This window comes from Astyanax mexicanus, chromosome 4 (genome assembly GCF_023375975.1).
Source record: "Astyanax mexicanus isolate ESR-SI-001 chromosome 4, AstMex3_surface, whole genome shotgun sequence".
NCBI lineage: Eukaryota > Metazoa > Chordata > Actinopteri > Characiformes > Acestrorhamphidae > Astyanax > Astyanax mexicanus.
In genome coordinates, this window is record NC_064411.1 from 48,801,997 (window position 1) to 48,817,102 (window position 15,106).

Here is a 15,106-nt window from a genome sequence, read left to right on the forward strand (position 1 = left end):
CTGCTGATGTCGAAGCAGCATAACAAGCAATTTAAACCCCAAATCCTATTCTATGCATCATTAGGCCAAATTAAGGGTATTATTAGGGGTAAAGAGAAGTTCTCCTGTTACGTTATACAGGAAAAATAGTTGTTTTAGTATTTTTTTTAGTATTTTTTCAGTGTGAAACCTCTTCTGCTTGCCTTAATTAGTGTAATCAACATATAATATGAAAATGGTTCATCTCACATATTTGCAACCACCCCCTGCTTTTGCAAAAAACAATTGCAGTGTTATGTTTTTTTAATGTTATGTAAAACTATTTTGTTTTATATATTGGTCTTTCAAAAGTAATAAAGTAGGTTTTTTTATGAAAAACGTGTGCATTATTCTAATTGAACCATTAACTGTTATAGGTAAGAAATATCATTGCACTAAATATTAACAGAATAATTAGTAATGGACTTGGTAATGAAATTTTCACACTGAATTTTTTTTTATTTCAGACATTTTTTGGATAATTAAACATGCACCAGGTCCAATTGACCCAGGAATACCATTGCTATTTTTTGACAAGTAAACACAACAGGAGTGTAAGATTATGCTAAATGCCATTTGGCTAAATTCGGTGAGTTGTAGTGTGAATAGTATGTATACTATGTGTTTACCTGCTCTGTGGAGGAAGCTGGGCGTGCAAAACCGCACACTGTTGCTGCACCACCACCTCTTTCCTCTCCTCTACAATCCTCAATCTGTCAACGTCCTCCTCTTCCCTCTCTCTCCTCACGTCCACCTGCACTGTGATTGTCTGCTGGTCCTCCTCGTGGACATTAACCACCCTGAATTACACACACACACAGCATTAATGTACATGCTTCAGATCAGATTTCAAAACCTAAAAGAACACAAGGACAATTTCCACAAGTTTGATGCCTAAAAAACAATGTGTTCAGACTGACCTTCCATCACTGTCTTTTAGACTCGGGGTTTGTCTCCTGAAGGGTCAGACAGCAGAGAGAGAGAAGAAAAAGACAATAACAACAGAGTGAGGGAAAGCTGTTCTATCAGCAGTTAATTATTTCTGTCAGTTTTCCATTTACACTATGGAAAACTGACACTCGTCCATCAGTAATATCTTCTCAAAGACAAGCTGAAGAGTTTTCATGCTCATCCAGTACTCACTAAAGGAATATTTCAGCAAAGCACCAAGTTTACAAAATACTATAATCTTTTTAATGCTAAAAAGCCTGTATGTGAGACTATTCCCCTCTCTCACATAACAGTTAATGGAATGTATAGTGTTACGGTACTTTAGTGTATAAAATAAAAAGCAGATAGTCTAGACTATCTGGGAGGGTGCAAACGTGTGATATGTATATATGGATTGTCATTGTCATTAAAACAGCAGAGAAACAAGAAGGGAAACAAATATAAGAGAAGAGTATAAGAAGTGAAAGAGAATAGAAGTGAAAGGTAAAGAAAAGAGAAGAAATAAGGTAAGAGAAGCCACAAGAAAAAAATGAGCAGAAAAGAGAAGAGAAAAAAGGGAGGACAAAAGAACAGAAAAAAGAAAAAGATCAAAAAAGATTAGCAAAGAAGAACAGACTAATGAAGAAAAGAGACAAGAGATGAGCTCAGAAGAGGGGGAAAGGAAAATAAAAATATGAGAAGAGAGAGATGAGATTAGAAGAGACGGAGAGGAAAAGAGAAAAGACGAGAAGAGAAAGAAAAGATAAGATAAGAAGAAATGGAGGGAAAAGAGAAAAGATGAGGAGAAAAGAGACAACAAATGATAAGACCAGAAGAGACATAAAGTACAGAAGAGAAGAGTCCAGAAGAGAAAGGGAAGAAAAGAAAGATTTAGAGAAGAGCACAGAAGAGAGAGAGAAGAACACTACTCCTATTATAATGATAGTTTTTGTGCAAAAATAATGAAGCAAACTTTCAAACAGAAAACATATCTGTTTATTACTGTTCAGACTACAATTAGGGGTTGGGGACCAATGTGGGTGTAGGAGTGAACAGTGTGTGTATGAGTGTGTACCTGTATCGGGGGTGCTCTGAGGTGTCAGAGGGGGAGCGCTCAGGGATGGATATGGACGTGTTGGACGACAGTGTGGTAGCGATTGAGGCTGTAGTGGCCTCCTCGAATGATGGAGGAGTACAGGGGTGCAGGCCTGAGAGATGAACAGACAGATAGACACACAGAGATGATTTTTAATATTAATAAATGTATAACTTGTTTAGATATTACAGTTTTTGATTTCTCAGAAATGTCTAAAAACATTGAATATATTTATCTAAATGTATCCGAATGAGAACATTGTGTAAAAACAGCAGCAGTCTGTTCTCTCTGCACCCACCATCGTTCTCCAGTGCAGGGAAGCTGCGGGCTCCTCTCAGGTCGTATATATTCTGGTCTCTCTCTGAGGGCAGCTGGCTTGCTGACCACGCTGCCCCAGGCCCAGCATGCTTCACCGCGGTCAGAGCCACTCGACCCTTCTTAGAGGGAGAGGATTTCAGAGCTGCAGAGAGAGGGAGAGGAACACAGTCAGAGGAACTAAAGCAGCACTAATTCACTGAACTCAGATACCTAAGACTTTATATATTATTTAGAGTCTCTGAAATTGTGTAGTTCTTACAAGAGCTCTTCTTGAACACAGTGGAACTCATGAACTTGAAGAATCTGTCAGCGTAGAAGTTCGGCCTGTGCACTGATACTGTGTCCTACAGAGAGAGAGAGGGAGAGGATTATAGTCTGTATAGAAGAAAAATAGACAACATAAACAGTGAAGAGAAAATTTAATAATAATAAAAAAAGATAATGAGGAGAAAATATAAGAAAAAATATAAAATGGAAGATTGGAGAAGAGACTACAAATAAAGAGAAGCAATAAAAAAAGAGAAAACAGAGAAAAATGGAAAAGAAACAAGAGACAGGAAGGGAACCAAAGAGATGAAAAGGGAAAAGAGACAATACAAAAAGAAAAGACAATACAATACAATAGGAGAAGAGACAATGAAAGAAGAGAAGATATAAGAGAAGTATAGAAAAGTATAGAAGAAAAATTAAGAGAAGAGACTAAATAGGCGAAGAGACAAGAAGAGACAGAAAAGAGATTATATGAGACAATATAATACAGTATAAAAAGAGACAATGCAAGAAGAAAGAAGGAGACAAGAGAAGAAAAGAGGAGAGATGAGAGAAGACAGAAAAGAGGAAAGAATTAGAGAAGAGAAGAGAAGAGAAGAGATTGCCAGTGGAAAGAAACACTCAGTCTTTAACAAGGCCACACTGATGGTATCTGCAGGTCCTGGCGCTCTGGAGGGAAACTGGAGCCAGCAGATCCGTATCTAAAGTCTTCTCCTGCTCCCAGTCAACCTCTACAACCTCTACAGCCTCCACCTCCACACTACCCACAAACCCCGGCTTCTCACACTCATTCATACACACATGAGCCCGGAGAGTGAGATTACTCTGCAGGGCGCGCTGCCATACAGATGGTGCCCTGCTTTTAATAATTCACCCACTGACAGAAGACTGACAGCACGCGGTCAACTGTGCCAACCTGCTGACCTCTAGTGTACAGTAACTACTGCACTACACTGCCCTGTACTGCACTGTACTGTACTATACTGTACTGCACTGTATTGCACTGTACAGCACTATACTGTACTGTATTGCACCGTACAGCACTATACTGTACTGTATTGCACCGTACAGCACTATACTGTACTGTATTGCACTGTACAGCACTATACTATACTGTACTGCACTGTACAGCACTATACTGTACTGTATTGCACCGTACAGCACTATACTGTACTGTATTGCACCGTACAGCACTATACTGTACTGTATTGCACTGTATTGCACCGTACAGCACTATACTGTACTGTATTGCACTGTACAGCACTATACTGTACTGTATTGCACTGTACAGCACTATACTGTACTGTATTGCACTGTACAGCACTGTACTGCACTGCACAGCACTATACTGTACTGTATTACACTGTACAGCACTATACTGTACTGTATTGCACTGTACAGCACTGTACTGCACTGTACAGCACTATACTGTACTGTATTGCACTGTACAGCACTATATTGTACTGCACTGTACAGCACTATACTGTACTGTACTGCACTGTATTGCACTGTACTGCACTATACTGTACTGTATTGCACTGTACAGCACTATATTGTACTGCACTGTACAGCACTATACTGTACTGCACTGTATTGCACTGTACTGCACTATACTGTACTGTATTGCACTGTACAGCACTATATTGTACTGCACTGTACAGCACTATACTGTACTGTACTGTATTGCACTGTACAGCCCTATACTGTGCTGTACTGCATTGCCCTATACTGCACTACAATGTACTGTACTACACTGTACTGCACTATACTACACTGTATTGCACTATACTACACTGTATTGCACTATACTGCACTGTACTACACTGTATTGCAATATACTGCACTATACTACACTGTATTGCACTATACTGCACTGTACTACACTGTATTGCAATATACTGCACTGTACTACACTGTATTGCAATATACTGCACTGTACTACACTGTATTGCACTATAATGCACTGTACTACACTGTATTGCAATATACTGCACTGTACTACACTGTATTGCACTATACTACACTGTATTGCACTATACTGCACTGCATTGCACTGTACTACACTGTATTGCACTATACTACACTGTATTGCACTATACTACACTGTATTGCACTATACTGCACTGTACTACACTATTGCAATATACTGCACTATACTACACTGTATTGCACTATACTGCACTGTACTACACTGTATTGCAATATACTGCACTGTACTACACTGTATTGCAATATACTGCACTGTACTACACTGTATTGCACTATACTGCACTGCATTGCACTGTACTACACTGTATTGCACTATACTGCACTGTATTGCACTATACTGCACTGTACTACACTGTATTGCAATATACTGCACTATACTACACTGTATTGCACTATACTGCACTGTACTACATTGTACTGCATTCTACTGCACTGTATCGTACTCTGCTACACTATACTGCACTGTACGGTACTCTGCTACACTGTACTGTACTACTCTGTACTGTACTGCACATTACTGTACTACACTGTACTATACTGTACTCCACTGTGCTGTTCTGCACTATACTGTACTATACTTCTGTACTGCACCTACTTGTAAAAAAAAAACACAGGAATCTATTTTAAGGCCTATGAAACACAAACTGATGTTAAGTTAGTCAATAATGTGGGTATAAGAGTATAAAACTGATGCAGAGACATACATGCTCTAGGGTTTAAATAGGGTTTAAATAGTGAAAGGTTTTCCAACCCATTTCCCATCTCTATGTATGTTTGTTTCCTAAGTAATTTGCATTTCCCTCATTTCCTGCCCTTATCTCTGAAGTATTCTGCAGTATAAAAAAACGTCTGTAGGCAAATGTGTAAAAATGAGTCAGACACTTGCATTAGGGAGTATTAGAGCTTTAGATAACAGACAGGAAGCTACACTGAGGATGTTTGGGGCTCTAAAGCAGCCTTTTCTTTTCACACTTACCCCGTCATGGACTAGTGCCTTCCAAGTGTGCTCCAGCTTCTTAATGAGTCTGCAACAGAAACAGACAGGAGCTTACTGAAGCCTGTGAGGAGCTCACGAAACCACACACACTCACAGAAGTGCAGAGTCAGGATGAGATGGTGTGTTTTTCCCCATTTACTGAGATTACGCAACAGTGCCTCTTACACATGACATAACACCAAGCACCACAGGGCAGCTTATGAGTGCCAAGCCCACTCACACTAGATTAGGTCATATAAGTGCGGGAGGGAAACTTGCAGCTTGGCTAGCATGATATATGTACTTGTATATTGGTATATTGAATTTTAAGGCTGTGTGCATGGAAAAATGGACTGATATATGTGTGCTTATTATTCGAGCATTTAAAGAGAAGTATAGTTATTAGCGGTGGGACTCACAGAGCATCTCACGATATGATATTATCACAATACTGTGATTCCAAATACATAAATTCAGACTATTAATCTCTACGATACTTTACAGCATCTGAAGAGGATAGAATACTTCTAAATAAGCAAATACCAATATTCTAGACCTCAGGTTTACCATATTTATTTGATTAGCACCACCATGTGGAGTAATGAAGCAGTAGCTCTAGTAAGTCAAATTAAGGAGTGAGCGTTAGGGATTTTGCAGCGCCTATGTTTCAATAAAAATAAAGATATTTGATGCAACATAACGGTAATGTTTCGTAAACGAAAGCGGTGTGATATATTGTGATATTGATATTGATGATGCAATGTCTGCCTGATATTACATAGCTATATCTTGAGAATTTCTTTTTAAGGATTACATATAAAGGTTTCATGTTTGATAAAAAAAAAACATGACTGAAAATCTTAACTGTAATTGTAATAGAAAATATTGAAAAATATTGAAGTAACTGTCAAAATATAATGAATAAAATCATAAAATTGGCACTTTTCTAGTTATTTTACTGCAGAGATAAAGGGTTTTGTATCACATACACCTGTAGCCAATATACAGGCCAAGGTCTGTTAAGTGGTTAATATACAATCATTATCAAAAAAATCATATAATAATAAAAAAGAGTTCTTCAGTGTTTTTGTCTTGGTAAAGACAACCAATTAATCTGTTTGTGGAGGCATGTGTTAAGCGCCAAATTCAACAGTTAATGGTCACATATAACATGTCAAGAAGGATTAGCGTCAAGGAGTCAATTTTATCCTATATCAGATCACCTTTGGCTTTCCTTACAGCAAAATGATGTCAAATGAAGTCCTGCAACCACTGGCACTGATACTTCAGTGCACTATTTCAGGACAATGCTTGTTCACACACTGCTACCCTTTCATGAGCTTGCCTTGACCACACAGATATTGGGCCCTATTTTAGAGATCTATAGGCAAGCCATCAACCGTGCACCATGCAGCTTGTTTTAGGACGTGTCAGTGTGTCTTTGCTATCGTAACAACGGGAAAAGTACACCTCGCGCAGCTTAAAACATGCAAAAGGCATGTACTAATTACTTAATTATTCACTATGCTTGTTATCTAGGCTGTATATGTCGTACCTGTAGGACTGCAGGATGTCGATAATGCCAACAAAGAGCAAAAGCCTCTCTCCTTTCCCGCTGACTGCAGGGATTCCCCCCATTCTGCAGAGAGAGAGACACACACACAAAGATACTAATTTATGAACTGAATCCCACTTCTAATGTTGCATTCAGCTACTTCAGGTTGCACCCATTGCTGACACAACAGAACCAACAGAAAGGCTACTGTTAGACAATTCACAGAAATGTTCACTTAAGTTACGGAAGGAACCCATCATAAGAGCAGCTTGCTTTTATCTGCAAAAATGGTTAAATATTACCAAGAAATGTGATTCAGCAAGTGTATGTGAGTATAAAATAAAAAAAAAGTAAAAAAAATTAAACGTAATTTCGGAGCATTTCTATTGATCTATTCATTATGATATTTCAAGACGATGTAAATAAACAACAAGCCAGAATCTCTTTATATCAAAAAGTTATAAATAGATTGTAGCATGACTGCATATAATAAGAAATGATATGCAGTGATATATATAAATGGTGTGAGTGCATGTGTGTATATGTGTTTGTGTACTCACGTGTCTTCTGTGTCGATGGAGTCCCCGCAGACTGCTCCCCCCAGGATGGACTCCATGGCTGTGGAGTAGAGCGCTCTCTGAGCCGCAGGCTTCTTCTCATCACTGCTCTGACAGCCCTCCGTCTGCTGCTCACGCTCAGCCTGGTCCAGGTTGTGCACGCCCAGCAGCAAACTGTAGTCCATGATCTTAAAGCTCTCCAACACCTGTACACACACACACACACACACACACACACACTCTATTATATGCTTCTGAGAACACACTGTAGCCACAGTCTGCAGCTAAACAGCAACACACTTATATGTAGCTACACAACCTGTTCATATATTACCGGTATTCATTAAATAACATTACTTTTTTTTTTGCCAAAATAAGTGAAAAGACTGATTCATTTATACTGAACAATAACAATTGACAGTCATTTTGAAGGGTTTAGTCCAGACTTATTCAGCAATGCCGGTGTTGTGCCGAATTCAGCATCCCTGCCAGAATTTAACTTTACTTGGAAATACCCAAGATACTGTTCTAAGCTACGATGAGAAATAAGAAATAATGAAAAATAATCATGTCACCTGTAGCCTCTCCTGAGAGGAGGGGTGGTGCTTTTCCTGGCAGGTGTGCTGAATTTGGCACCACAGAATTGCCGAAATTTGCACCCCCACCATGAAAAGCACCCCCCCCCCGCTTGGCAACGCATATGCACCGGAGATAATTTCCTTAACTTTACTTAATAATACACTCCTGAATGGGAGCACTTTACTTTGGGTGGTGCTGAATTCGGCACAACACTGGCGCTATATACAAACGTCAGTATTGCGGTTTTAACTCCAATGTTATCAATCTTGTCTAAACCGTTCCAGCTCAGTAGAAGCTAACTGCTGTGTCTACATCCCTTGTTTCAAATTAAAAGCCCCTTCAGGATTTGTAATTGCTTTGTTAGTAAGTCTGTTGTGATTCTACAAATGTTTGGAGTTAAAAAAATATACACTGCTCAAAAAAAATAAAGGGAACACTCAAATAACACAATATAACTCCAAGTAAATCAAACTTCTGTGAAATTAAACTGTCCACTTAGGAAGCAACACTGATTGACAATCAATTTCACCTGCTGTTGTGCAAATGGAATAGACAACAGGTGGAAATTATTGGCAATTAGCAAGACACACTCAATAAAGGAGTGGTTCTGCAGGTGGGGACCACAGACCACTTCTCAGAACCTATGCTGTCTGGCTGATGTTTTGGTCAGTTTTGAATGTTGGTGGTGCTTTCACACTCGTGGTAGCATGAGACGGACTCTACAACCCCCACAAGTGGCTCAGGTAGTGCAGCTCATCCAGGATGGCACATCAATGCGAGCTGTGGCAAGAAGGTTTGCTGTGTCTGTCAGCGTAGTGTCTAGAGGCTGGAGGCGCTACCAGGAGACAGGCCAGTACACCAGGAGACGTGGAGGAGGCCGTAGGAGGGCAACAACCCAGCAGCAGGACCGCTACCTCCGCCTTTGTGCAAGAAGGAACAGGAGGAGCACTGCCAGAGCCCTGCAAAATGACCTCCAGCAGGCCACAAATGTGCATGTGTCTGCACAAACGGTTAGAAACCGACTCCATGAGGATGGTATGAGGGCCCGACGTCCACAGATGTGGGTTGTGCTCACAGCCCAATACCGTGCAGGACGCTTGGCATTTGCCAGAGAACACCAGGATTGGCAAATTCGCCACTGGCGCCTTGTGCTCTTCACAGATGAAAGCAGGTTCACACTGAGCACATGACAGACGTGACAGAGTCTGGAGACGCCGTGGAGAGCGGTCTGCTGCCTGCAACATCCTTCAGCATGACCGGTTTGGCAGTGGGTCAGTAATGGTGTGGGATGGCATTTCTTTGGAGGGCCGCACAGCCCTCCATGTGCTCACCAGAGGTAGCCTGACTGCCATTAGGTACCGAGATGAGATCCTCAGACCCCTTGTGAGACCGTATGCTGGTGCGGTTGGCCCTGGGTTCCTCCTAATGCAGGACAATGCTAGACCTCATGTGGCTGGAGTGTGTCAGCAGTTCCTGCAAGATGAAGGCATTGAAGCTATGGACTGGCCCGCCCATTCCCCAGACCTGAATCCGATTGAGCACATCTGGGACATCATGTCTCGCTCCATCCACCAACGTCACGTTGCACCACAGACTGTCCAGGAGTTGGCGGATGCTTTAGTCCAGGTCTGGGAGGAGATCCCTCAGGAGACCATCCGCCACCTCATCAGGAGCATGCCCAGGCGTTGTAGGGAGGTCATACAGGCACGTGGAGGCCACACACAATACTGAGCCTCATTTTGACTTGTTTTAAGGACATTACATTAAAGTTGGATCAGCCTGTAGTGTGTTTTTTCACTTTAATTTTGTGTGTGGCTCCAAATCCAGGCCTCCATTGGTTAATAAATTTGATTTCCATTGATGATTTTTGTGTGATTTTGTTGTCAGCACATTCAACTTTGTACAGAACAAAGTATTCAATGAGAATATTTCATTCATTCAGATCTAGGATGTGTTATTTGAGTGTTCCCTTTATTTTTTTGAGCAGTGTATATCATTATAATGATGAAAAAGTGGCAAATCAATTAAAAACCTGCAAGAAATTGTGTTCTGTATTTGGTATTCAGCTTCTGGGCAATATTTTTATATTTTCAAGCATCCCGTCATTACATTATATTTCATTATAAGGCTTTATAAACTGCAGGTTAACTCACATACACACAGATATACACACTAACCAGGCAATCTCTCTGCAGTGTCTTGACCAAAGCACTGAAAGTGTCCGTGTCCAGCAGCAGCCCATCAGGCACTTCCTGCAAAAAGTCCAGGTCTTTGAAGGTGGGCCTGGACTTCTCCCGCTCTTTCTTGGATGCCCGGCGCTTGTAAGTGGATCCCTTCAGGTCGAACTTCAGGTGCATGCGGAAAACCCGAGGCAGGACATTATTCATCACCAGAATCCGGATATTCTTCCCTCCGGACTGAATACAGTACAGGCCAAAGAACTTGGGCAGCAGCGTGCGAGGATTCTGATTCAGGTTCTGAAAACAGGAAGAGAGGAGAAGGTGAGAAGTTCCATCAGACACAGGAGTCAAAAGTGTGGCTTGTGTGGAAGCTAAAGAAAGATGTAATAATGTGAGGTATTGATTCTCACAGACCATTTTCTTGACCTGATGCCCGACCCGATCTGTCTCAAGAAATTGGTCTGTGACATAAGCATCTATTTTTTTTATGTTTTTTTGTTATTTTATATAAAGCTATGGTGTGATAATCACTATATAGCAACGTAACAAAATAATCACAATAGAAAAATAACAAATCAAACTGTTTTTTATGTGTTTTTGCACTTAAGCTAGATATAAGCTAGATATAAATAAGTTAGTTTAGAAAGCATTTTACATTCTTAAACCATGTTAAATTATATTAAATACAGGAAAGTCATTCAGGCATCATTTTTTTTAGCCTAATTTACTGTTGTTTAGGCCTGTGAATTATTATTAGCATTGTTCGTGTTTTAATCTTTTGAAGATCTGTTCTTAGTAAACATTTTTCTTTAATAACAGGTCTATGCTATGCTTCTTCAATGTTGCAATGCTTATTAATATCATTCTAATGTTCTGGGCATAACGTGCACAGGCTCGGGCCGGGTCAGGCTGGATTTTCTGGGACTGATCTAAGCTCTAATGTGAGGGATATGTGTCTTTGTATGGACAATTCTAGACAGACACCACTGATCACATTCATTAGCACCCATTGCACAGTGTACACTGCACACTTTGAGTGGTAATACCTGCCTGGTACACATGTGATACTGTTGGTCAAGGAACGTTAAATTCCTGTACAGTTTTAGAAATGAAATGTCCCATCCATTTGGCACTCAGTATCAGACCTCACTCAAACCTGATAACTCAATAATCCCCATTGCTTTGCCATGAAAAACACCTTGCAACTAATACAGGTGTGAAAATTCCAAAGCTGTCCTCTAACATAACACAGCATTATCCATAGTGCTGTCCCATGACTTTTGGCATGTCAGTGCACATTAGAGTGTATACATTATTGCATGCTTAACGAGTCCTAAAATAAGAATCTTTAATTAGGTGTTAGGCCCACTATACTGCAACACACACTGCATACACTCAGTCCTGTTACACAGCACGCCACCATGAACACACTGATCCCTCGTAATGAAGTGGTGGAAAAGCTCCAGGATGGACAAGTGTGTTGAATTATGGGATGACAGACTCTTACGCTGACTCATTTGCACCACCGCCTACTCCACGCTATTCACTTCAAAACATTCTACACCCACTTAATTAGAAACGGTCTGGCCGCTGTCGGAGGAGCCGGGACCAGAAGACGAACAGCTGACTGTAGACTATTAAAGGCCTTGGGACACGGCGGACATAATTACTGATGGATTTACTCTGAACATGGAAGATCCTGAGATGACAGCTAGATGACACCACCTCAAAAATTCTGATCACATATTAATATCAACAGCCACTGTGACTGAGGGACGATTTCACTAGTAGCACAAGAACATAAGAAATTTGTACAATTGAATCTTCTTAACTTAAGAAAAGCACAAAAAAGCTAATATCTGCTAGCATGCATATGATATCTCTAATGATATGTTAGCTAACCATGATGCAAAAAGGATTTATTTTGGAGCTTCTACAAGACATCAACATACACTTTACGTCCTGACACTTTCATTAAAGAATATTTCTAACAATTAAATGAAATGTTCTGGGGTTCATTAACTTATGGAATCTACAGATCTGCAAAAAAGTCATAATATTTTGCATGTAGGTTTATAATATAAGAAATAAACCACCACTTTTCTCTGTAGTTACTGAGTAATACTGCATATAATCAGAGAAACACAGGCGTAGCCCCGGACTCACCATGTAGTATCCAGGAAGCAGTTTCTGCAGAAACTCCGCCTCCTTGTGCTGGACGGTTTTGATGATGAACTCATCATCACGAGTGACGTAGAAGATTGAGCCGCTGGCCCCGGGGTTGGAAAGCTCGATCAGCGGCTCATTGCACAGAGAATACTGCAGAGAAAGAAAGAGAGAGACAGAGAGATCACACATCAAATACGATGTAGATCATTTTAAATATATTTACCTATTCACTCTTTTAATATTGTGTTATAAACTGTGTTCAGCACCAGTATAAATAGTCTGTTGTCACGTGTCACATGTCCAGAAGGTGTGGGGTGCAATTAAATACGATGCCAGATCACCTTTGGTCTTCATTGGAGGCAATTTGGCAGCACAACGTTACATTAATGAGGTCCTGCAGCCATCATTCATTTTTTGAACACATGCTTAAGTGCTTGATTCCAACAGGACAATGCCTGTCCACATATTGCATTCATCACAAGAGCTTGCATTGATGACACAGATGCTGTACCAAATCAGCACTCCACCTTTATCGCTAAATCTGCAGGAACTGTGTGAGAATATTCAAACTGCATAGGATGGATTATAATAGGCCACCATTAGGAACCTCTACAGCTTGCAACATGCTGAGACATTCCATTTCCAATATCGGTCTATATTTATAATCATTTATTATTCCTGCAATGCAAAAAATCCATTGCCACAAACTAGACAAAATATTTGTAAATTAAGACGCATGTTTCTTTAAGTATCAATAAATCGCAAAGTCTCCAAATGAGTAAAGTAAGACTAAAATCAAGCAAAAATCAAAGAGAAAAAGATTTTTTGTTTTAAATGTGAATACAATAATCAAAATAACTTGTGACTAATGAGCTCAAATGACTTCAAATAAGGTGAAAAATCAGAGTAAGACTGATTGAGATCATTATTACTAAAATAAGCAAAATGATCTAACAATTAAACAATGCTTAGTAACAAAAAAATTCTTATCAGATAAAAATATTACATTTATTGCCTAGAATTTAGATAGAAATTTCACTTGCTATGATTTAGTGTTTTGCAGTGTGTTGGATAGCATTGCAATCCAACAGTTCCGTCAGGGTGCAACTCAACTACTTTTGCAAACATTTCTTTGACAATGAGTGTATTTATAGTGATTTGCTTCTGATTTAGTCTTTAACCCTGTACTGTACATGTTTTCATCAGGAACAGCCTACCTGTCATTCCCATTGCAGGGTTTAACAGGGACAGTATTAGAAAGGTAATCCCCTTCTGGCCCAGGTGCAGTTTGTGTGTGTGTGTGGGATTATACTGTACCACAGGCATGTGCATATGACACACACACTTACACACACACACTGCATTACGCTTGGCACCTTACCACTGTCAAGACAAACCTTCGAGAAGACAAACCCTTAATATTACGCAGCTTCATCTCCATTTAAACCTCCAGCTTCTGAAATCACTATTATAGATCCATCCATAAAGGACACCTCCACTCCCCTCAGCTCAGATCTGTGCTATTAAAATCCTGCAAAGGCTTCCAGGATCAGATACTTTACAGCCTATAATAGTCCTCGTCCTCGTTTCCTCAAAAGCCACATTGATTCTGCAGCACCGTTTATCAAACTGCGGCCGTGGATGGTAATGGTAATGGACACACGCTGTCCTGAAGGGCCTCAGCATTGTCCAGAAAATTGTCCACAAAATCAAACAGTCCAAATAAATGTGAATATTTATGATGTAGTGCATCATTTCATTTCAATTCTATTTATTTCTTTTTCTTACGCTATTAGAAAGGAAACATATTACACTTCTTTTTAGAATAAGTTAAAAAACATGTTCATGAAGTTCTTTACACATAATCACTCTCACATAAAGAGATCTCACCAGCTCTATTCTTACCAGTTTCAGTCCCTTTTAGAATGAGATGTTTAAGGGCTCTGTCACTTTTATGCAAATAAGCTGTTGGTTGTCCTGCCCCATGTTTACCACACGTTAGTGTTAGCTTCTGCTAAATGTCAAAACACAAACTAGCTAGTTCATGCTTAACTGCTACAGGAGCACAAAACATTTCACTCATTTACTGACTTGCCACAGACAGTAGGTACAGATCCCTCCCTCAGACGAAGTCTGTTGGCTAATCCTGCTGTGTACAGTCTGAGATTCTCAACCAAAATGACAGAAATGGCATATCTTCATCTGATCTTATAGGTGGGGTTTTATAGATGACCCTATAAAATAGTGACCCCAAACTCTCAGTTGATTCACAGAAAACATAAGGATGGATTTTTCGTGCTTGAAGTGTTTATAGGGGCAGTCGAGACCCAAAAAGAGACACAAAAGCATGCAAAAAATAAGTCATAATATGTCCACATTTTGGTTCCATTATAAAAGAGATGTAAATATGAAAAAGACCCCTCTGTATACTCTTTGTATTTGTAAGAGTGTATAAATATTATAAAAAAT

The 15,106-nt window shown here is 39.9% G+C and overlaps 1 protein-coding gene across 4 annotated transcripts in view; it reads right to left on the reverse strand.

Moving 5' to 3' along the window:
- pip5k1cb (phosphatidylinositol-4-phosphate 5-kinase, type I, gamma b) overlaps nucleotides 1-15,106 on the reverse strand; it is a 67,363-nt gene that overhangs the window by 14,269 nt on the left and 37,988 nt on the right. For all 4 annotated transcript variants that reach the window (XM_022678842.2, XM_022678845.2, XM_022678843.2 and 1 more), the window contains exons 6-15: nucleotides 12,635-12,787; nucleotides 10,466-10,765; nucleotides 7,713-7,915; nucleotides 7,153-7,236; nucleotides 5,598-5,646; nucleotides 2,622-2,706; nucleotides 2,343-2,504; nucleotides 2,024-2,156; nucleotides 939-974; nucleotides 648-818 (exon numbers count right to left, since the gene is read on the reverse strand). In XM_022678842.2, coding sequence (XP_022534563.1) covers nucleotides 648-818; nucleotides 939-974; nucleotides 2,024-2,156; nucleotides 2,343-2,504; nucleotides 2,622-2,706; nucleotides 5,598-5,646; nucleotides 7,153-7,236; nucleotides 7,713-7,915; nucleotides 10,466-10,765; nucleotides 12,635-12,787 — 1,376 coding nt within the window. The remainder of the gene's footprint in view (nucleotides 1-647; nucleotides 819-938; nucleotides 975-2,023; nucleotides 2,157-2,342; nucleotides 2,505-2,621; nucleotides 2,707-5,597; nucleotides 5,647-7,152; nucleotides 7,237-7,712; nucleotides 7,916-10,465; nucleotides 10,766-12,634; nucleotides 12,788-15,106) is intronic.